The following is a 23,039-nucleotide window of genomic DNA, read 5'->3' as shown; positions in this document are numbered from 1 at the left end:
CGGTAGTGCCATGGGGACGAGTGAGCGCGGTTACAGAGCGATGCCGCGGGTGGAACAGACGCTTGCGAGCTATCTGTCCCCTGACGCTGCGTCGTCTCTGAAGGCAAAGGGTACACGTCAGCAGGTCGGGCTTATGTCTGCACATCATGGTGGCATGCCAGGCTGACCTGCTCAAGGAGTTGGATGAGGGCGGGGGATTAATGCAGAGCACATCTCCGCGCCGCCAGGGAGACCGTCAAGGCGATCTATGGCAGCCCTGGTGGCGGCGGAGAGGCATCCTTGGTGGACCCTGTCGGATTTATGGTAAGCCGTGACAGGGCCTTCCTTCTGGACGCCCCACTTTGCCGCCTGGCCTTTTTTGGTTCAGGGGCAGGTGGCGGCGTTCCAGCGGTTTCTCCCTCGCCGCTCTCTAGCTCATGGGGCTGCTGGGCGAGAGCAGCCCCTGCCGCGTGCTGGCTCCTCGTATAGGCAAGCGTGCCCCCGCGGGAGCGGGTTGGGGCGGTAAGAAGGGTGCGCGGTCAAAGACCTCCTAGCCAAGCAGGCGAAGACGTCTTCGGCCAAGAAGCCCTGATGTGAGTGGGATCAGGGCTTATGAGGGTAGCCCCCGCTGCGGTAGAGCGACGATCGCACGGCGATCCCCAGCGCCCTCAGGAGATCGTTCTGCCAACCCTGCCACCTATGGTGCTTCAGGGCGCAGCGGTCTCCAGCGAGCGCATATCTCAGTCTCTTCCGCCCGGTATCGTAGCGGAGCTGAGATGCTCGCCACCCCTCCGGATTACACCAGAGGCCAGTCTCGAGAGACTGGTTCCCTTAGTAGACTATTTTGCAGCGTGGATACTACTGCCAAATGTGTCTCGATGGGTCCTGCGCACTGTAGAGAGAGGCTACAGAATCCAGTTTGATTCTCGTCCGCCTCAATTCAATGGGGTGAATTCCACGTTGTGGGCCCCGAGCAGGCTCTGGTAATGGAACAAGAGGTAGATACTCTCTTAAGGAAAGATACCATCGAGGTGGGTCTTCCTTCCGAAGAGAGTCCGGGTACTACAGCCGGTACTTCATAGTTCCAAGGAGGATTGAGGTTTGCGTCCCTTTTTTAGATCTGCATCAATTGAACCGCTCAGTCTGCAAGACTGAAGTTCAAGATGCTCAGGTAAGTACTCAGATCAAGTCCGAGGACTGGTCTGATAGCAGGTAAGTATCTCAGATCAAGTCCGAGGACTGGTTTGACACGTAGATCTAAAAGATGCATACTTCCATGTCTCCGTCCTTCCCACTCACAGGGAGTTCCTGAGGTTTGCTTTTGGGGGCAAAAGCTTACCAATATCGGGTACTTCCCTTCGGCCTAGCACTCTCACCCCACACTTTTACGAGTGTGTGGGCGCCGCGTTAGCTACGGGGCGCCCGCATACTCAATTACATCGACCTTTGGTTGATTCTCGCTCTATCAGAGCCACCCTGCCCACGGTCGGTGGAGGGGTCATTATCTCGCCTGGCACATCAACAGGCTCGAGATGCTGGTCGTATTTCAGGCTCTGAAGTACTTCTCCTAGACCTAAGAGGTTGCCATGTGTTAGTTCGCAAGCCGACAACACATCGGTGGTCTCTTATAGCAACCACCAAGGAGGTCTGTGGTTCGCGCCCCCTGTACAGGCTGGCACACCAGATCCTTGTGTGGGCTATGAGGCCTAGCTCTCCTGGTTGGTCGAGCTGGCATTGCTCCCCTCAACTTTGAGGGTCACCTTTGAGCATGCCGCTCCCTTCTGAGTGTCTTGAGTTCCCTCTCATGCAGAGAGTTAAGTGCTCCGCTCTCCAGAGATCTGCCTTGGTAGAGCTAGCATTGCTCCCCTCAACTTAGAGGGTCACCTTGAGCATGCCGCTCCCTTCTGAGCATCTGAGTTAGTACCTCATGGGGAGCAGACACCCTGTCGAGGCAGGGGCTGTTATCCGGGGAATGAATGCTTCACACCGAGGTGGGGAAGCAGATCTAGAGAGTGTTTGTCCAGGCTCAGGTGGACCTCTTCGCTACTCGGGCAGCGCAATGTCCCCTCTGGTACTCTCTACGTCATCCAGCTCCGAGGGGCTGGATGCCGTGGTACAGACGTGGCCGAGGCTTCGTCTTTATGCCTTTCCCCCGATTGCTCTGCTCCCCGGAGTTCTGGAAAGAGTGCGCCGGGACGGACACCGGCTGCTATTGGTAGCCCCGTTCTGGCCGGGCCGAGTATGGTTCTCGGACCTGATTTTCCTCCTCGACGGCTCTCCATGGGAGATTCCAGTCAGGAGGGATCTCCTCTCACAGGCAGGAGGCACCCTTGTGCACCCCTGCCTGGAGTTATAGAAGCTGTGGGTGTGGCCCCTGAGGGGGCACAGCTGATAGCCTCTGGTCTCTCAACCAAGGTTGTTGAGACCATTCTCCAGTCCAGAGCTCCCTCTACGAGGAAACTGTATGCCCTGAAGTGGAGACTCTTCACTTCATGGTGCGGAGATCGCCAGCTCGACCCAGTTAACTGCCCAGTAGGTACAGTGCTGGAGTTCCTGCAGGCTCGACTCTCCGCAGGGTTAGCCCACTCCACCTTGAAGGTCTATGTGGCGGCAATTTCTGCTTACCACACCCCTCTTGGTGGATTGACAGTGGGCGCACAACCCCTAGTTACATGTTTCCTCCGTGGTGCACTGAGGCTTAGTCCTCCTCCCTTTCGGGAGCCTGACCAGCTGAAGCTAAACCGTATGTGTCCAGTGCGAGCACGTCCACAGAGCTGCCATGTGGAGAAGGACGGACCAGTTGCTAGTGTGCTACGGTCCTTCTAAGAGGGGTCTGCCTGCTTCCAAGCAGACCCTCAGTCGGTGGATTGTGGATGCCATTCACATGGCTTATGAGTCTTCTGACCTCCCCTCGCCGATGGGAGTCAGGGCTCATTCCACTAGGAGTGTGGCGGCCTCCAAGGCCTTTCTCGCAGTTGTCCCTATTCAGGACATCTGCAACGCTGCGGGTTGGTCCACGCCTCTGACCTTAGTCAGATCCTTGGCCTGGACATGCGAGCCACTCCAGTCTCTTCCGTTCTCTTGCCCTAGCTGTGCGCCTCTTTGGACACACAGGGCAGGGGTGCGGAAGTCTGGAGCCGTTGGTATCTCGTTCCCCAAAGCGTCGTTGACGCAGCTCGAGTTCCTGAAGAGGAACGTCTTAGGTTACTTGTGTAACCCTAGTTCCTCGAGGGAACGAGACGCTGCGTCACGGAGCCACACTTCCGGCATCCCTGCCAGCGCTTGCTTCATTCTATAAGCTGATGCCGGTTTCACCGCGCGTGCTTTTGTACCAGCTGGTCATTACGTCACCTCGCCCGTGACATCCCTTCCCATTTCTGGACAGATTTGATTGGTATTCAGAGCCGGTTACGCTGTTGGCGTTCCCCAAAGCGTCGTTGATGCAGCGTCTCGTTCCCTCGAGGAACTAGGGTTACACAAGTAACCTAAGACGTTTTACTTTATGGTAGCCTATTTGATATGTACTGATCCGGCAAGTGGTCACGTGACAAAAGAACGAACGACTCAAACCCGAGACTCGATATAGACGAACTAATCAATTCTCTTTCCGGCTCAGGCTGCATTGGCTAAGCGTATGGGGCTGTCACGTGATGAACGAACGACTCAAACCCGAGACTCGATATAGACGAACTAATCAATTCTCTTTCCGGCTCAGGCTGCATTGGTTAAGCGTATGGGGCTGTCACGTGATGAACGAACGACTCAAACCCGAGACTCGATATAGACGAACTAATCAATTCTCTTTCCGGCTCAGGCTGCATTGGTTAAGCGTATGGGGCTGTCACGTGATGAACGAACGACTCAAACCCAAGAATGCTGTGCAATGCGCATGCGCGACTGAACGAATCACTCCCCAAGACGACTCGTTCTTCCCGAGTCACATTAAAGATTCGTTCAAAATGAACGAATCGTTCAAGAACGACCCATCACTAATTGCTACTACCTTTGTTTAATGTTGGACAGTGTTTAGGTGAGTTTTTATAATCCTGATAAACAAATGGTTTAATGATAATACAGAATATTAAATGGTAGGCACTAACTGTCGGGAATTTCATCTTGTGGTCAAACTAGAGTGAGCTTGGCGATCCCTTGTAAATCTTTAGCGACCCCTAGGTTGGGAACCACTGGTCTAGAGCAAAGTTGGACTCAAAACTGTTTAAACAAGTATAATAATCTAACCTATATGTTTAAATTTACTGAAAGATTACAGGCAGGTGTATTGGAGCAGGGTTTTAGCTGAACTCTGCAGAAAGGTAGCTTTCCAGGAGCAGGACTGGTTACCTGATCAGAGGTGGACAGTAACTACATTTACTTGAGTATTGTACTTAAATACACTTTTTGAGTATCTGTACTTTACTTGAGTATTCAATTCCAATTATCACTATTAACTAACTATTAGCTACAAATTTTTAAGTTCTTAATTATTGCCCTGATGGTGGAAATGGGAATTTTTACTGCTCTAGCTCTTTTCTTAAAGCCGCTTCACTAATTTGTGAAGCTCAATTATCTTTTGCTGCACATCAGAAATATATTCTTTGTTTTTTCTCATTGTGATGGATGATTAAGGGAATTTGGGCTTTGTTTTCCCTCCTATTTATATTTCTGTGAAACAGGAAGCCATGGCTGGATAATTTCATGTTCATAATCACCCTGGAGTGCTCAAAATTGTGAATATGAATGGGAATATACTTCAGAGATATTTTACTCATAAGAATTTCTAGGGATGCCAATAATTGTGTCCAAATGTATTGTGACGAGTCGGCTGCCTCCCCCCTGTCCATCATCACCACCCCGTCCCGTATTCGCCGCCCTTCACCAGGCTCCCGACAGGAGTGGGTGTGTGAGAGAGGAGGGGCGCTGAAACAGCCAGGGCTGGCGGCGTGTGATGAGGCGCACCTGACGTGAATAGAGCCTCATCACCGCCGCCGTTAAATGCCGAACGCGCCTCTCCTTGGGAGACCGGTCTCTCCCCCGTGCATGCACGCTGGTGTCCTTGTGGGTCCAGGAAGGGAGCGTCGAGGAGGACTGCCGCACCCGTTAGGCGGCTGACGGGCCAGGATGCCGGGCCGCCGAATCCCCCAGAAGCGCCGGGATTTCCGAAGATGGACGAAGCCGCGCAAGAGACGCCGCCGCCACTCGCTCCCGGCCCCGAGAGGGGAGCGCGTGCGGCCACCGGACTCCGCCCCTTCCCTGGACCCTTCCCTCCTGAACACTGCCCTCCTACACAGCCCCGCAGCACGACGAGGACACCAGATCCCTGTTTATTTTGGACACTTTTCCCCCTTAGGACACTTTATTTTAATATATTGTTTAATAAAAAACCTCTCCGAGGCTTGACGCCACGCCCACTGTGTCTGTCGTTGGCTCCTCCCGCCACAGTGGTGGAGAATGCGGGCAGGCGGAGCCTAGACAGCGCAGTTGGGCAACATCTGATGACGTCATCCCCTCTCGCTCGCAAAAAGCCGTGGAACCCGCACGGGGACAGAGGAACGACGGGGACAGCCTCCCAGCCACCGAAGGGGTAAGTGACGTTCTTTCTATTGGTCATTTACCCTGTGGCTGGTTGAGGCTGACAACTAATACCCGGTTTCTCTGTCCCGGTTCCGGCGCGGTGCGAGAGGGAGAGTTGCCCGGAGAGGAATTCCTGCCCCGCCCACTCCGATCGCTGGAGCCTGGTTGAGGAAGGTAGCACTCCCGCGTGGGCGGCGACCCTCGGACGGGGATGTCGCTTGGGGGGGGGAATGTGACGAGTCGGCTGCCTCCCCCCTGTCCATCATCACCACCCCGTCCCGTATTCGCCGCCCTTCACCAGGCTCCCGACAGGAGTGGGTGTGTGAGAGAGGAGGGGCGCTGAAACAGCCAGGGCTGGCGGCGTGTGATGAGGCGCACCTGACGTGAATAGAGCCTCATCACCGCCGCCGTTAAATGCCGAACGCGCCTCTCCTCGGGAGACCGGTCTCTCCCCCGTGCATGCACGCTGGTGTCCTCGTGGGTCCAGGAAGGGAGCGTCGAGGAGGACTGCCGCACCCGTTAGGCGGCTGACGGGCCAGGATGCCGGGCCTCCGAATCCCCCAGAAGCGCCGGGATTTCCGAAGATGGACGAAGCCGCGCAAGAGACGCCGCCGCCACTCGCTCCCGGCCCCGAGAGGGGAGCGCGTGCGGCCACTGGACTCCGCCCCTTCCCTGGACCCTTCCCTCCTGAACACTGCCCTCCTACACAGCCCCGCAGCACGACGAGGACACCAGATCCCTGTTTATTTTGGACACTTTTCCCCCTTTGGACACTTTATTTTAATATATTGTTTAATAAAAAACCTCTCAGAGGCTTGACGCCACGCCCACTGTGTCTGTCGTTGGCTCCTCCCGCCACAGTATTTGAGAAAAACATTTATTTCATAATGATATTTCCCCCCATTTTAAATTCTGTTTCTGTTCCTGTGTTGACATATTTTCTCACAACCAGTTAAATAATTAATGTAATTTTCCTTTCATTTATATAAAAATAAATCTACACTAGATCATTGTTGCCAATGCATATAAAATAATAATAAAAAATTCCAGGCAGTCAAGTGATGTATTTTGCTTGTAGTTGACATGAATCCATGTGTAAGTTTCATTTATTAAAACACAACACAACCAAAAAAACATTTTCATAATGTCATACTTTCCTCTGGTGATGTACGCAGAACTTTAGCAGTAATTAAACCCCATCCCTCCACCATCAACTGCAAGATCACATTCATATTTGAGTGTAACATCAATCAAAATTAATCAAATCTAAAAATCAATCAAAATCTAATCAACAACAGATGAACAGAAACAAGACCTGCCCTACATGTTTTCTTTTTCGATAAAAACAATAAGAAATCCATAATAAATATGAAAAAAAAGGAATTAGAGTAGCTTGAACAACAGTTGAAGTCAGTGGTGGACAGTAATAAAGTAGCTTTACTTCGTTACTGTCACAAAAAAAAAAAAAAAAAAAAATAGGGGAAGTCGTGGCCTAATGGTTAGAGAGTCGGACTTGTAATCCAAAGGTTGCGGGTTCGAGTCTCCGGCCGGCAGGAATTGTAGGTGGGGGGAGTGAATGTACAGCGCTCTCTCCACCCTCAATACCACGACTGAGGTGCCCTTGAGCAAGGCACCGAACCCCCAACTGCTCCCCGGGCGCCGCAGCATAAAATGGCTTCCCACTGCTCCGGGTGTGTGTTCACGGTGTGTGTGTGTTCACTGCTGTGTGTGTGCACGTTGGATGGGTTAAATGCAGAGCACGAATTCCGAGTATGGGTCACCATATTTGGCTGAATGTCACTTCACTTCACTGTACTTAAGTACATTTTTCAAGTATCTGAACTTTAGTGGAGTAGTTTTATTTTGACTAACATTTACTTTTACTTCACTACATTTCAAACCATAAGATCGTACTTTTTACTTCACTACATTTAATAAAGCACATCATTACTCCTTATAATAAATCACATGCTCCGAGACGCAGAAGCGGTGTTATTCTCGTGCCATAACTGTGACGTTCTGCAAAACAACAAGCTTTAAAACACTTTTTTCTTACTGGTGAAAATCAGATTAATCTCAGCTATTCTCTCAGGTACATCTCAGAGTAAGCTTCACAGTGAACTACTATCTCTCTCCTCAGCATAGACCAGCAACAAAAAACATATATCTTGACTCCATGTAGTGCTTATTTTGGGAAAATCACAGGTATTTTGAGCAGTAGGATTATAAAAATATATGCTAATATAAAATTTAATTAAGTAGCCTATATAAAATTGCCAAATAAATCTATCTATTAGTACTTTTTGCTTAAGTACATAAAAAATTGAGTACTTTTGTACTTTGTACACTTGAGTAAAACTGAAAAAGGAGTACTTTTATTGGAGTAATATTTTATGATACGTATCTATACTTTTACTCAAGTGCTTGATTTGTGTACTTCATCCAGCACTGGTTTGAGTAGATTTTTTATTTATGAATGAGACCCTTTTCCTTTGATTACAGTGTTGTTATTGAACCATAAATTGCTAAACAATAAAAACAACAAATTCTTGTACCTTAATTGATCTAAAAGCAGAATGAGATTTAACTGTGATTTTCTGTTGTTACAATCAGTTTAACTGGTAAGATCCTCAGAGGGGAAGTTGTGCAGTGATTATATAAGAATGGAAAGACAGTCTCTGTGAAGGTTGTTCTAAATGAACACAGAAAGATGTTAGTTAGAGGATCAGAGAAGGACACCTGTCCTCTGTCATAGTCCAGCTGAATTCTCATAAGTTGGAGCTTCACTTTAACAGTCAAGAGAGTCGAGGGTTGATCTGGAGATCGTGAGCAGTATTCACTGTTTCTGTACCGCACACGCCAGACATTAGTGTTAAAGAAAACCAATCGCTTCCTTTGGTTTGATGCTGTGGTTATTCCGACACTCCAGTATGTATTATCTCCAACCTCCACATCCCAGCAGTGTGCTCCTGAGTTAAAGCCCTCAGAATCCAGAACACATGGATACCAGTCAAACCTCTCCGGATTACCAGGAAGACTTTGATGTACATTACTGAACGACACACTGGTCAGATCAGAAGAGAGTGTGAGTTTAGGATGTGCTGTGTTTGGATCTAGAGTTAATGGAGCTGCAAAAGGAAATAAAATCAAATTAGAGGATAAAATATGATGTATATTAGAAAAGTAAAGCTAATACATAAACATACACCATGAGGAATAGATTGTGTTTTGTAGTCATTATGAGTTTGCTGTATGATCTGATGAAATACAATTCAGATTCACTTCAACTCAATAGAATTTCAAGTGATTATTATATTATTTTTTTATCATGCATGTGAATCTGTCTGTGTTTGTTTATATCTGAACTGTTCCCTTACAAAAAATACCTGCAGTAAATCGAAGTAAAACAGCAGTTAAACTGCAGTACAATGAAGTTCAACTGTAGAGTTGCAGTATAATGAAGTACAGATACAATATAACTGCAGTTCAGTGATACGCTGAAAATAAAGCTCATATGATTAGGTTCAGTAATTTCACTTTAATGGCAATGAGGTTCTTTTTATTGCCAATAAAGTCTTCTTGTACAGGCTCTGTACTGCAGTTATACTGTATTGTGCAACATGTAGCAAGTGTCGTGGTTACAGTAGACTTGGCAAGTGTTTATTTTTATTTATTTTTTTATTTATTTTTTGTAATGTAGACTTTCTATAAAATATTCATACAAAAAAATCTGTATAAAAAAATATTCGCCTATGGAATATTTCACCGCATAGATTATTAGCCCGCACGTGAGATCTTCCTTCGTGCCAACGGTCGCCCTGACAACGAGTCTCTAGAGCAGCTGATCACTATAGTAACGGTAAATCAGCATCTTCTCCGTAGTGTCTACTGCAGGATGGATATAAAAGTATAAAATACGTTTTGGTTTGACAACATCGTTCATTTGTGAACTATCACAATTAAAGCACAAAGACATAACAACATTACACCCCGAGGCCATTCACAAGTGTGACAAAAGAGAAGAAACGCTTTCCTCCGGAGAAGTTCATCAGGCGAGCAGAAGCGGAAGCATCAAGGTTAGCGGTGAGTATAATGTCTAATGTCCTCATATATCTTTAGTTATGATTTTAGAGAGACTTCACGGATATCTTATTCAATCCGCTGAGATGAGAGCAAACGCCATGCTTATATTATTGATAATTGATAATATTATTGATCTGACTCCACAGACACTATTGGATGAGGACTGAACTGAGATAGATGATGACACCACTGTTTTCTGCACAACTGCATTGAATTTATTACATATTTGATGATTTTTATAATTATAATATACTATAATAAACAATATTTAGTGCTGGATATACTCTGGAAATAGAATAAATCAGGATTGTTTTATTTTCACAGCACTGTACACCAGTATTTATGTTCAGTAGTGTGACATTAATGTGTGGAAATGGACATTTTATCAGTGTGTGTTTGCTATTTTCAGGAAAATGCACTGGTAACAACTACAAAAAGAAGACCAAAAATATAATTCAACAGAAGATGATGGATGTAGTGAAACAAGCACTCAAATAATGGTGAGCAGTAATCTACTTTATTTATTTTATCTTTTGTTAACTATTATCTTCATAATAACTGCTATTGTATTTCAGGAACTAAGACCTGTGGGAGTGCTGGAGAAATCAAGTGTAGCTCCTCAGCCATGGAAGAGATCTTCATACATACAGAGCCAGGATTAGTTTCCAACGGGACATAAGGGACTGCAACATCCTTTGTTTGTCAGAAACGTGGCTTTCGTCCTTGATCCCGGACACTGCTGTAATCCCCAGTGAGAACTTCTCTGTTTTTCGGACTGACAGAACAGCAGAGGCCGGTAAATCCAGGGGTGGAGGAGTGTGTTTCATGATTAACAAGAAATGGTGTGATGCCAGGAATATCTCCATTCTGTCGCGTTCCTGCTTGCCTCATCTGGAACATCTTTCCATTACTTGCCGCCCATTTTATCTGCCCCGTGAGTTTTCCTCGATCATTGTTACTGCTGTGTACATTCCACCACAGGCGGACACCGGCTTGGCTTTGCCTAAACTTCACGATGTGCTCAGCGGCTACATCAACAAACATCCTGACGCTGCCTTCATCATCGTGGGGGACTTTAACAAAGCCAACCTCAAGCAGGTCATGCCGAACTTTCATCAACATGTATCCTGTCCAACTAGAGGACCAAACACACTGGATCATTGCTACACTCAGTTCAAGGATGCCTACAAAGCCCGCTCACTACCGGCTTTTGGCAAATCGGACCATGCCGTCATTTTTCTAACACCGAGATACAAACAAAGGCTCGTTCAGGAACCTCCGGTGCAGAGAGTAGTGACGCGCTGGTCCTCCCACTCAGAGACTATGCTGCAGGTGGCTCTTGATGACGTCGACTGGGACATGTTCCGGGCGAGTTCTTCTGACGTCAGCGAGTTCACGGATGTAGCATTAAGCTTCGTAAACACGCTAACCGAGCAAGCTACAGTAACAATAACGATAAGGACATTCTCCAATCAGAAACCGTGGGTGGACAGAACAATCCGTGCCGCGGTTAACACACGCTCTGCCGCTTACAATGAGGCTCTTCTGACCGGGAATATGAGCGAGTACAAAGCATCGTGCTATGCTCTCCGACGCGCAGTAAGAGCCACTAAACACAGATACAGAGAGATAATTGAGTCTCATTTTTAGCTCAATGACTCTCGATGGATGTGGCAGGGACTGAGGACCATCTGTGCCTTTGGAAACAAATCCTCCGCGGAGGTGAGAGCAGATCCGTTGCTGGCCGACGAGTTAAACACCTTCTTCGGCCGCTTCGATGGCAACGGCGGCGGCGCGTCACTGCCGTCCGACGCATCTCTGCCGTCCAGCGTGTCAGGAAGCAGCAGGCAGAGCAGCGATAATCCTGTAATCACCGTGTCGGAGGATGAGGTTCGGAGGGCGCTAAAGAAAGTGAACGTCAGGAAAGCAGCAGGACCTGATGGGATAACCGGCCGTGTTCTGAGGTCCTGCGCCGATCAGCTCGCTGGTTTGTTCACTTCCATCTTTAATGAGTCCCTTGCTACCTCCGTGGTTCCCACCTCATTCAAAAAATCTGTTATTATCCCTGTGCCAAAGAACAATAAACCCTCTTGCCTGAATGACTATCGCCCTGTTGCCCTCACATCTATAGTCATGAAGGTTTTTGAGAGACTTGTAAAGAGCCACAACTGCTCCTCCATCCCTGATACTTTGGACCCTCTTCAGTTTGCCTATCGCCCAAACAGATCTACGGACGATGCCATCTCTCACGTCCTCCACTCTTCCCTCACACACTTGGACAGCAACAATGGGAATTATGTAAGGCTGCTATTCATTGATTATAGCTCAGCTTTCAACACTATAGTCCCCATCAAGCTGGCTTCTAAACTCACAAACCTCGGCCTAAACTCCTCACTCTGTGACTGGATTCAAGACTTCCTCACCGGCAGACCTCAAGTGGTGAAAATTGGTCAGTTCACCTCAAACTCCATCACTCTGAATGTAGGAGCCCCACAGGGCTGTGTCCTGAGTCCCCTGCTTTACTCTCTCTACACGCATGACTGCGTGTCCTCTTACAGCTCCACATCTATTGTCAAATTCGCTGATGATACTATGGTTCTGGGCCTCATCTCCAACAACGATGAGACCGCATACTTGGACGAGGTAGAGAGACTCACATCATGGTGCCAGGACAACTGTCTCTCTCTGAATGTGAGCAAAACTAAAGAGCTGATCATGGACTTTAGGAAGAGACAGCAGCAGCCCTACACTCCTCTTACGATCAGTGGTACACCTGTGGAGAGGGTGAGTAGCTTCAAGTACCTCGGTGTAAACATCTCTGAGAACCTGACTTGGACTACACACATCCAAACACAGGTTAAGAAAGCCAGGCAAAGACTGTACCATCTGCGACAGCTGAGGAAATTCAGGGTCTCACCAGCAATCCTGAAAACTTTCTATTCAGGGACCATAGAAAGTGTATTGACTCAGTGCATCTCAGTGTGGTATGGAAACAGCTCCAATCAGGACTGCAAAGCACTACAGAGAGTTATGCGCTTAGCTGAGCGCATCTCAGGGTCTGCTCTCCCCTCTCTGCAGGACATCTACCTCAAACGCTGAAAAAATAGAGCTGTTAAAATAATCAAGGACTCAAATCACCCTGGTAACCGTCTATTCACTTTGCTTCCATCTGGTAAGCGCTTCCGTAGCCTGATGGCAAAAACTGAGAGACTTAGGAGGAGCTTCTTCCCCCAGGCCATCAGGCTCCTAAACTTTAACTCTGTGTCATAACATCACATGACTCCATGTATATACCACTATATCAATAGATATTCATAATTTTTCTCTACCTCATATTGCTGCTATTTAAATACCCTGGACAACTTTTTGCACATTCCTCTTAGTACTATTTAAGTCAACAACATACTGACCTGTACTGACCTGCACATTTATATTTATATTTTTTTATCTTTTATTTTATTTTTATTCCTCTTATTTTTTCTACTTTTCTTTTTCTTAATATTTGTATTCTATACAATTGCACTGTCCTTGGAGCGGACCTGACCTACATTTCACTGCTGGTTATACCCTGTATAATTGTGTATGTGACAAATAAAAAAATAAAAAAATACATGAAGAGATTGAGGAGTTAAATGAAATCAAAGAGCTAAAAGAAGATTTACAATATTAGTGCCGATTCAGTATGCAAACAGAGAGAGAGCTGAGGGAGTGGAAAGGTAATGAATATCTAGTTATATCAGCAATTATTCTCAATGCTTAACATCAGCTGATTTTTTTATTCTCTCTGATTGACTGGAAGGTGTGCATTAAAACAATGAATGCAGATAATTACAATCAGTTCAATCACCATTTTAAATCAATGCGCTGCTTTTACTGTAGCACACACATACAGTCATAACGCTAGATCTAAGGACCTGTAACCAAACAAACTAATGAAAATTAACTTATGTTTAGCCTCCAGTCAAACTGTACTTCACAAACATTAAAGAGATAGTTCACCCAAAAATGAAAATGCTGTCATTAATTACTCACTCTCACGTCGTTCCAAACTCGTAATACATTTGTTCATCTTCAAAACACAAATTAATATATTTTTGATGAAATCCGAGAACTTTCTGCCCCCTCTATAGGCAGCAACGCAACTTACTCATTTAAGTTCCAGAACAGTAGGAAAGACATTGTGAAAGTAATCCATGTGACTCCAGTGGTTAAACCTCTATTTTGTCTTCTGTGGCATGAACACAACACTCATGCGTTGTAATGTTCTCATGAATGCGCATTACAGATCAATATTTTTGTAAATAAGTGGTAAAAGAGTCACATGAATTACTTTAACGATGTCGTTCCTACCATTCTGGAAGTTGAATGTGTAAGTTGCATTGCTGTCTATGCAGGGTCAGAAAGCTCTCTGATTTCTTTAAAAATATCTTTGTTTGTGTTTCAGAAAGGAATGAAGGTCTTAGGGGGTGTGAAACCACACAAGGGTGACAAATTAATGACAGAATTTGCATTTTTGGGTTAGCTATCTCTTTAAGGGCAGTGTTAACTTAACTTTTTAACATAGCTTTAACAGGTGTGTATTGCACAATTTTAATCGACTTCAATGGAGGCAACACGTTTAATGTCGGGTGGTTCTTTGCCTTCACCTCATGCATTAAAATCATGTAATGGGCACCTAGCCATGGATTAGCCCTTATGTGTGAAGAGGGTTATAGGTTACACAAAGTATTAAATGAAGGGGGCACAATAACTGTGGAACACACATCGAGGGGTCAGAACCAGAAGGGCGTAAGTGACATTTTTGGTGAAATGAAGATATATATATATATATATATATATATACTGTATATATATATATATATATATATATATATATATATATATATATATCAAATGAAAGCTCTTAATGAGCACTTTCTACTGGTAAAAGTACTGTCATCCATGAGTTTACAAATTTTTATTATAAACAATTGAAATCAGTACACAGAGTCAGATCAAACTGTGGTAATTTTTGTTTTGGCTCTCCTGTAAAGTTGGTGAAATGTCACTTACACCTTTCTGGTTCTCACCCCTTGATATATTCTATATACAGTATTCTAATAATATATTTAAATATTAACTTCTATATTTATAAATTATATAATTATATGTTTTCTATTATTATTTTTTATTTTATTTTATTTTTTAATGTAAGGTTACAATTTTGGACGAAACAGCAAAATGATAAAGAGGGCAAATAATTGTGGAGGACTCTGTGTAAGTGATAGTGTCATGGACTATCAATGGAGGAAAAGAAAGCTCTGAGATTTCATTATAAAGATCTTCATTTGTTTTCTGAAGATGAATTAAAGACTTGCGGGTTTGGAACGACATGAGGGTGAGTAATTGATGACAGAATTTTCATTTCTGGGTGAACCAACCCTTTAACTTCTTTTACCTGAAGTGTTCAAAGACATTGTTAATGCTGACCGATATGCCATAGGAAGTGAACTGGGAGTAGTATAAATACTTTTCACAAACACAATTGTGACATCACAATTCAGGATTTATTTTAAGCATACTAAATATGCCTGTAGTGAAAAGTGTAACTGAAACTTGAGAATTTCTGATTTTTCCAGACTACATCCAAAATAGTGTTTCCACATCTGAGATAAAGGCAGTCATAAGAATCAAGTGGAACGATGAGAACAAGCTCTTCAAAAAATTAAACCTGCCTGAATAATGAGGGAAGAAATGTGCATGATTCCATGATTTGTAAATAAACACTAAATACATTTAGTGTAACTCTCAGCCTGTTATTTTAAATTTAAAGAAAAGTAAAATAATTTATTGTTGCATTGCTGTTTGAGACATTTACTGTTGTTTTGTACTGTTGTAATGTTAATTCATTATATTGCATATACAGTGCCCTCCAAAAGTATCCAAAAGTATTGTAACAGTAAAGCCAATTCCTTGTGTTTGAACCCACCCATTTCTCATGTTACCAAAAGTATTGGAACAGAAGAATTATTAGAAGTATTGGAACATAGAATTAACAGATTAAAGTGAAAAAGACAGTAACATAAAAATATTTAGTTGCAAATCCTTTGCTTTCAATAACTGCATCAAGCCTGTGACCCATTGACATCACCAAACTTTTGCATTCTTCTTTTGTGATGCTTTTCCAGGCTTTCACCGCAGCCTCTTTCAGTTTTGGGGGTTACTCCCTTCAGTCTCTTCTTTAGCAGGTAAAATGCATCCTCTACAGGGTTTAAGTGTGGAGATTGACTTGGCCAGTCTAAAACCTTCCACTTCTTGCCCCTGATGAGCTCCTTTGTTGTTTTGGCACTATGTTTTGGATCATTATCTTGCTGCATGATGAAGGATCTCCCAATCAGTTTGGTTGCATCTTTCTGTAAATTGTCAGACAAAATATTTCTGTAGACTTTTGAGTTAATTTTGCTGCTGCCATCATGTGTTCCCACATGGAAAGAACCTATATGAGGATATATGCGCATATATGAAACCTATATGCAGTATATATGCACATATATGATAACATATATGCGTATATATGCCACATATAGGCAAAATTGTGGTGCATATATGTGCATATAAAGGCCATATAGGTCTCCTGTATTGCTTCTTTATATCCACATATAAGCCCTATATGTACTTGTAAATGTAAATTTAGACATTTTGGGCTTTTATTTATGTTGTCTAGCAGCTATGGATTTTAATAATTTTACTAATATATAGATAAACATATAGGTGCATATATGCACACATATATATACATGCATATATGCACCTATATAGGTACATGTATGCACGTATATGTGTACATATATGTATGCATATATGTGTACATATATGTGCATATATGTACATATATGTACATATATTATAGGAAAACGGCCAATTTTATATATGTCACATATATTAAAAACATATATCAAAACCTATATTAAAACATATATGTTTATATAGGTTATTTCCGTGTGGGTTACATCATTAATGAAGATTAATGAGCCTGTCCCAGAAGAAGCGATGAAAGCCCAAGCCATTACATTACTTGTGTAATGTGTACTATAATGTACACCTGTGTACACTGTGTTTCAGATGAGCTTGTATGTTTGGGATCGTGAGCAGATCCTTTCTTTCTCCAAACTTTAGCCTTTCCATTACTTTGGTCCATAAAATCAGTCCATAAAACCTTGTCACAGAATTTTTGAGGCTCGTCTCCTATTCTTCTTGCTAATGAGTGGTTTGCATCTTCTGGTGTAGCCTCTGTACTTCTGTTCATTAAGTCTTCTGCGAACAGTAGATTGTGATACCTTCACTCCTGCCCTCTGGAGGTGATGTCACTAACAGCTGTTTTAGGGTCTTTCTTTACAGCTGTCACAATGTTTCTGTCATCAACTGCAGATGTTTTCCTTGATCTACCCGTTTGAGGTGTTACTTAGTACACCAGTGGTTTCTTTCTTCCTCAGGAGATTCCAAATGGTTGTACTTGCTATTGCCAGTGTTTGTGCAATGGTTTGATTGATTTTTCATCTTCTCTCAGCTTCACAATTGCTCGTTTTTCACCCATAGACACCTCTCTGGTTTTCATGTTGGTTACACGTCTAACTATAAATGCAGTCTGCACGGATCTGAAACTGAGCGCAGACATTCAGTGCTATCTATTGTTTGAATAATCAATTAATAGGACACACCAGGGCAACAAAACACACCTGTCAGTCACATGGTCCAATACTTTTGGTAACATGAAAAATGGGTGGGTTCAAACAAAAGGTGCTATATCTTCTAAGTTGTGTATCAGATCCAGATGAAAATACCTGTAAATAAAAGCTGAAATGTCAATCTTTCATCTCATATTCATCTTTTGATGTCAAACCCAAATGTTTTCAGTCTACAGCAAAAATAAAGGAATTGGCCTTACTGTTCCAATACTTTTGGAGGGCACTGTATGTACAAATAAAACTTGTTATTCTGAATATTCTGGTTGCATTTCAGTGTTACTGTACAGCATTTTATTAGTATTGCACTTCGTTAGTATTGAATTGTACTTCAGTTGTATTATATATCGGAGTGCTACTGCAGTTTTATTGCAGTATAACAGTAGTACTACTTCAGCTGAATTGCAGTAATACTACAGCTCTACTGCAGTTGTATTTCAATAGTACTTCAGATGTATTGCAGTAAAACAGCGATGTACATGTACATGTTTTCTACATGTAACAAAAACTGCAATATTACTTATTTTTTAAACTGCAGCAATTTTTTGTAAGGGTTTAATCATTTGTACTGGTGTCTGAAGTCAGATCTGCTGGAGACTCACTGTGTTTGAGAGTCTCCTGCATCTTCTTCCAGACTCTGAACCGCAGGTTACTCAAGTAATGTGGCACATGAATCAAAGCTCCTGAACTCATCTGTGGATCCAGCTGGGAGATCTGGACTCTGGAAGAACATTCAGGATCAGAACTGAAGAGGATTTGAGTTCAGATCCACTGAGAGAAGAAACACCAGCAGCTCAACTTACCTTTCCATCATGATGTTAAAGTCCTGGAAAATATAGAGTTTGAAAAACATTTTAATAACTTATAAGACCTTACTTAATCATAACAGTTCATTTTCTCATTGTTAATCAGCATCTCTAGGTAATTGGTAAGTTGTTTTGAAGCTGAATTCAGTCGTCACCTTCAGAAAGCAGGTATTGCTGGCTTTCATCATCTCCTCCGTGTCTTTGATTGTGTGAGAAAGAGCTGAGATGTGTCTGTTCATCTCCTCCAGCTTCTCCTTCATCATCTGCTGCTTCTGCTCCTCTTCCTCTCTCAGTGCAGTGATTGTAGCTTCTTCTTCATCTCTGAGAAACTGATGAATCTTCTCAAACTCCTCTTTAATCTGACGCTCTGTGTGCTCAGCTTGAGACTGAAATCACATCACATTCACTTCAGTCAGCTCTGCTTTAACACTCACTCCATTAATGTCCATCATCAACTCTTTACTCTGTATCCTCACCTTGATGTGTTGCACTGTTTTATCACACTCTGCTTTCATTTCTTCTGCATGTTTGAGCTTGTTTTGTAAAGATATCAGTGCTGTATTCAGCTCCTCCTACAAGTTAAGATGAAAATCTGTTAAACTTGTGTAGCTAAGAGCTTTAGTATGTTTAGAAGTTTTCATAGTTATTGTAAATTGTATGACGTATGGTCATTCTCATGAAGTAGTCCCATTTGTGCCTGAAATTTGCAGGACATATATTTTTTTATTATTTAATTGTAAAGGATAAACATATACAAATATTACTAGCAAAGCACTGTGCTCAGCATATGAAATGAAAGACATTTTCCGATCATACCTTGTGAGATGAAAGCACTTCTCTGATGGGTCTGAATGTGTGATTGACATGTTTCTCTGAGTCTCTGCACACTAAACACACCGGCTGCTTGTCCTCCAGACAGAAGAGTTTGAGTTTCTCACTGTGTAAACTGCAGATCTCCTCAGATCCTGATGAACGCCTCTCATTTCTCTCCTTTATCAGTGAATCACACAAGTTTTTTAACGCTAGATTACGTGGAGGCCGGTCTTTTGAGGATCTTCTTCTGCAGACGGGACACTCCTGAGTATTCTTGGTCCTCCAGAACTGCTGAAGACACTCTTTACAAATACTGTGACTACAGGACAGAATAATAGGATCCTTGAAGATTTCACAGCACACGGGACAAGAAAGCTCTTCCACAGATTTAGAATCCATTTCCTCTTCTTCTGCAACGATCTACAATTTACTTTCACTTTCTGAACTTTGCTTTGAAAAGTAAATAACAATTATAATTACAATCAAAATCTAATTCGTCTGATAAACTTCTCAAAAATCCTCATTTATAGAGTCCTCCTTTGATGCACAGCATCTTTTCAGCTTTCAGTATGATATATAAAGGAGAAATCATAAGTCTAGTCACTTCCTGGAAGGGTAATGGTTGTGAGAGGGAGGAGTTTCTAATGAGCTTTTGGACCTTTTGAACACAGACTGAATACATAGTTTTTGTTTCTAGGGCAGTCCAGGGCCCTCCTTCAGTGCAACCTTCTTCTTTTTCAATGCAACCATGACTTTATAAAAAAAACACTGAAAAAAAAAACTGTAAAAAAACAAATAATAATAATAAATGAATAAAGTGAATTAATCTGTACTGTGTTTCTCCTTCAGCTGGCGGCGCGAGCGCAGGGTTAGTCTCTGTTAGAAACTACTTCAACAAACAGCAGCGATTCTTCAGCTTTTTCTTGATCTAATGAACTGCTTCATGCACAAGAGGTAACTCTAATATATCGATTAATCCAAAAAGATGAACATCCTCTGGAGAAACATCCTCTGCAGCAACTCTAAACACATTGAGTCCAGAGAAACGAAGAAACTCAGAGAAGCTAAATAACTGAGCATTTAAACATAGAGGTTTGTATTTTAACATCAAAATATTTGATAGTTTGCTAGTTAACTCTATATAGTTAATAATGTTCAGACGTTGCAATATAAGCTATCATTTTGTGGATCTCTTATTGATTTTATTGATGTTGATTTATGTTTATTGTTGTTCATATGCTGAATATGATCACAATAATCCACAAGTAATCCACACCACTTCAGTCAAAGCTGCATGTTTGCAAGAAACAAATCCATCAATATGTTTTATCTATAAACCATAATACAGTCCATAATCCACAACAGTTCCTCTAGTGAAGAAGACCATCCCCTGTTATCATCTCGCTTCAATCCAGACACATATTTGTTTAGAGCTGTTTTTGGACTGTTTTGGATTGTAAATGATGCTTGATCTGTGGATATTTCTGTATTTGGACTCTCATTCTGTCGGCACCCATTCACTGCAGAGGATCCATTACTGAACAAGTGATGAAACGACACATTTCTCCAAATCTGATGCAGAAATAAACTCATCTACATGTTAGATGGTCTGAGGATGAGTGTGTTTCCAGCAAAGTCACATTTTTAGGTGAAGTACTATGGCATATCTTTATTCTTTATTACTGTGTCTGTGCAGTTCTAGTACTGATGTCTCTCTCTTTCTGTTTTCATCATGATTAATCAGGAGGAATAGCAGCAGATCGTTTGCAGAGATGAATCTCATCCCAGACATTGGAGTTTATGTCATGGTTTGGTTTCTCAAGCAAGAGATGTGGAGCCACGGCCAGATCATCAGAATCTGTCAGCTGATTATAGTTATATATTATATATAGATTATATTATGTCAGAGATAAAGCTGTTTTAAATCAGCAGTTCACCCAAAAATCAGTCTTTCATTATCATCACCCTTTCATCATGTCATTTAAGACTTTTTTTCATGATTTCATCTGTCAAACACTTTATTTCCTGCTGCTTTTAACAAAGGTGTGAATAAGTTAATACACAATAACTGAATGCTAATTTTTAGGTGAACAGTTCACGTGTAATTTTTGCAGTAACTCTCTAACTGTTTTCATGTCAGTGATGAAATACTGATAATGATTATTTTAGGGCCCAGCAGCAGAGATTGCACAGACATTAAGGTGGAGGTCAGGAGGATTGACTATGGAGATGTTGTTTGCGTCTCTCTTTGGGATGTTAAGGAACTGTGTGGAGAAGCAGCATCCAAACCTGTGCAAGCGCTGCAAGTCTCTCTGGTGAATGTGGGTGACTCTAGTAATATTACTGTAGAGTTAATTTATTTATTTTTAATGCATCAAGCTGTATTTTAACTTGTGTGTTACAGGTGAGGCCAGTGAATGGAGAAACATGGTCTTTTGAAGCGATCAGCTGGTTCAAGAGTAAAGTGCAGAACAAGACTCTATATGCCAGGCTTTATCCAGAAGAAGGAGAAGTTTTGGTTGAACTCTTCATGGAAAAGGGAAAGATTGGTGCTATGAGGTGAGTCTTAAATTATTTTCACAAGTGTAACATTAAGAGTTACTTGACACAGGGACAGGTCACTCTAGGCACCCGATATTGGACGGGTGACTAGGTTCGCTACAGGAGGGTAAGTGATCAAGGCACACAAGGACACAGATGATAGCTGGAAATGACTCAAATGTATTTTGTTGGTGCAAAATTAATAATAATAAGAAAAACAAATGTAATACAACCACAACAACAATTGAAGAAAAATTAATAAAAACAAATGAAATAATTGTTCTCTTCAATCCCTTGTTGTTCTTTTTGGTATTTTTTTTTTAGCTCTGCTCGCTATTTACATAGGTTTATAAAAAGCTTTCTTTTCTATTTGTTTCTAGGTATTCAACTTATATTTCAGTTGTTTAGTTTCTACTTTGGTTTATAGATATTTAGTTTTACTAACTGTTAGTTTAATAAAAGCTTTTCTTATCTTTAGGTTTTTATATCTTTATATAAAAACTCGTAGAAAATATGAACCCAAATTAAAACAATGGAAATAAGAAAAGAAAAGTACAAAATCACAATAGTTCAATTTGAAACAATTTGAAAACAATTCCAACAATATAACAGTCAATAACTTCTCACTCTGTGTATAAATGAATGTCTCTTTGTCATCCAAAGTGGAAAAATATGTTAGTATGTGCAAAAGTCTCTTGGTGTAGATGAAAACTTTGTTTCAACAGTCAATGGTGCAAAATGATCGCTTAAGGAAAAGTCCGATCCTACCGATCAGAATATATGCAATGAACTGGATTCCACCTGATCAGTAGAAGCACTAATCCATTGGAACGCACAGGATTACTCCGTCCGCACTTCTCAAATTCACAGAGGTTCAGTTGGAAGGCTCGCCATCTCATGGTATGAAGGGTTTGATCCAATCACACCAAAAAAACCTGACCTGTTCATACAAACAGCGTCTTAAGTTTCAAAAGCATTTACACACCATTTCCTTTAGAACAAAACAATATACACACACTACACATTCATCAATCATCTATTAATCTATATGAAAATAGTATTCAAAAACCCTTTTCTCTCATATTCAGCATATATAAAACATACCAGAATATGCAATTATGCGCAATATAGCATGTAAGTGCTTAATTGGAATATTACGTCACATTTCATACTCCTTCAGAAACTATTACAAACATAAAACACTTCAGAACTTCAATAAACAATTATAACATTCAGTTTTCAGTAAGTTGAACAAATATTACTTAGAAACTCACCAAATCCGGGGTTGATATGCTTTTAACCCACATTGGATTTCACAGGGGTTTTCAATCAACAATCATCAGCGGCAATGTCAACAATCACGTTCTAAAAATAACCCAATATAGTTAAATAATAGGTCTGCAACATATTATACATCATATTATTTGAATATTAGAAAGGATTATTTAGATATTTGCCTCAGATTCATCTTAGTTTTTTTCTCTCTCGCGATCAGCAATGTGTGTGTCTCTCGTTGCTTTCGCGT

The 23,039-nt window shown here is 42.3% G+C and overlaps 1 protein-coding gene across 1 annotated transcript; it reads right to left on the bottom strand.

Annotated features, from left to right (window-relative positions):
* Positions 1–8,133: 8,133 nt before the first annotated feature.
* LOC306883168 (nuclear factor 7, brain-like) lies at positions 8,134–19,372 on the bottom strand (the record flags this gene model as incomplete). The annotated part of the gene is made up of 6 exons (XM_079438290.1): positions 8,134–8,678; positions 17,957–18,075; positions 18,158–18,180; positions 18,316–18,546; positions 18,637–18,732; positions 18,977–19,372. 6 exons carry the CDS (start codon positions 19,370–19,372, stop codon positions 8,134–8,136), a joined length of 1,410 nt encoding a protein of 469 aa, XP_079294416.1.
* Positions 19,373–23,039: the final 3,667 nt, after the last annotated feature.

The sequence above is a fragment of the Barbus barbus genome (genome assembly GCF_936440315.1).
Source record: "Barbus barbus genome assembly, chromosome: 17".
In the NCBI taxonomy this organism is placed as follows: domain Eukaryota; kingdom Metazoa; phylum Chordata; class Actinopteri; order Cypriniformes; family Cyprinidae; genus Barbus; species Barbus barbus.
Note: the sequence above shows the minus strand (reverse complement) of the source record. Positions and strands in the feature narration are given on the sequence as shown.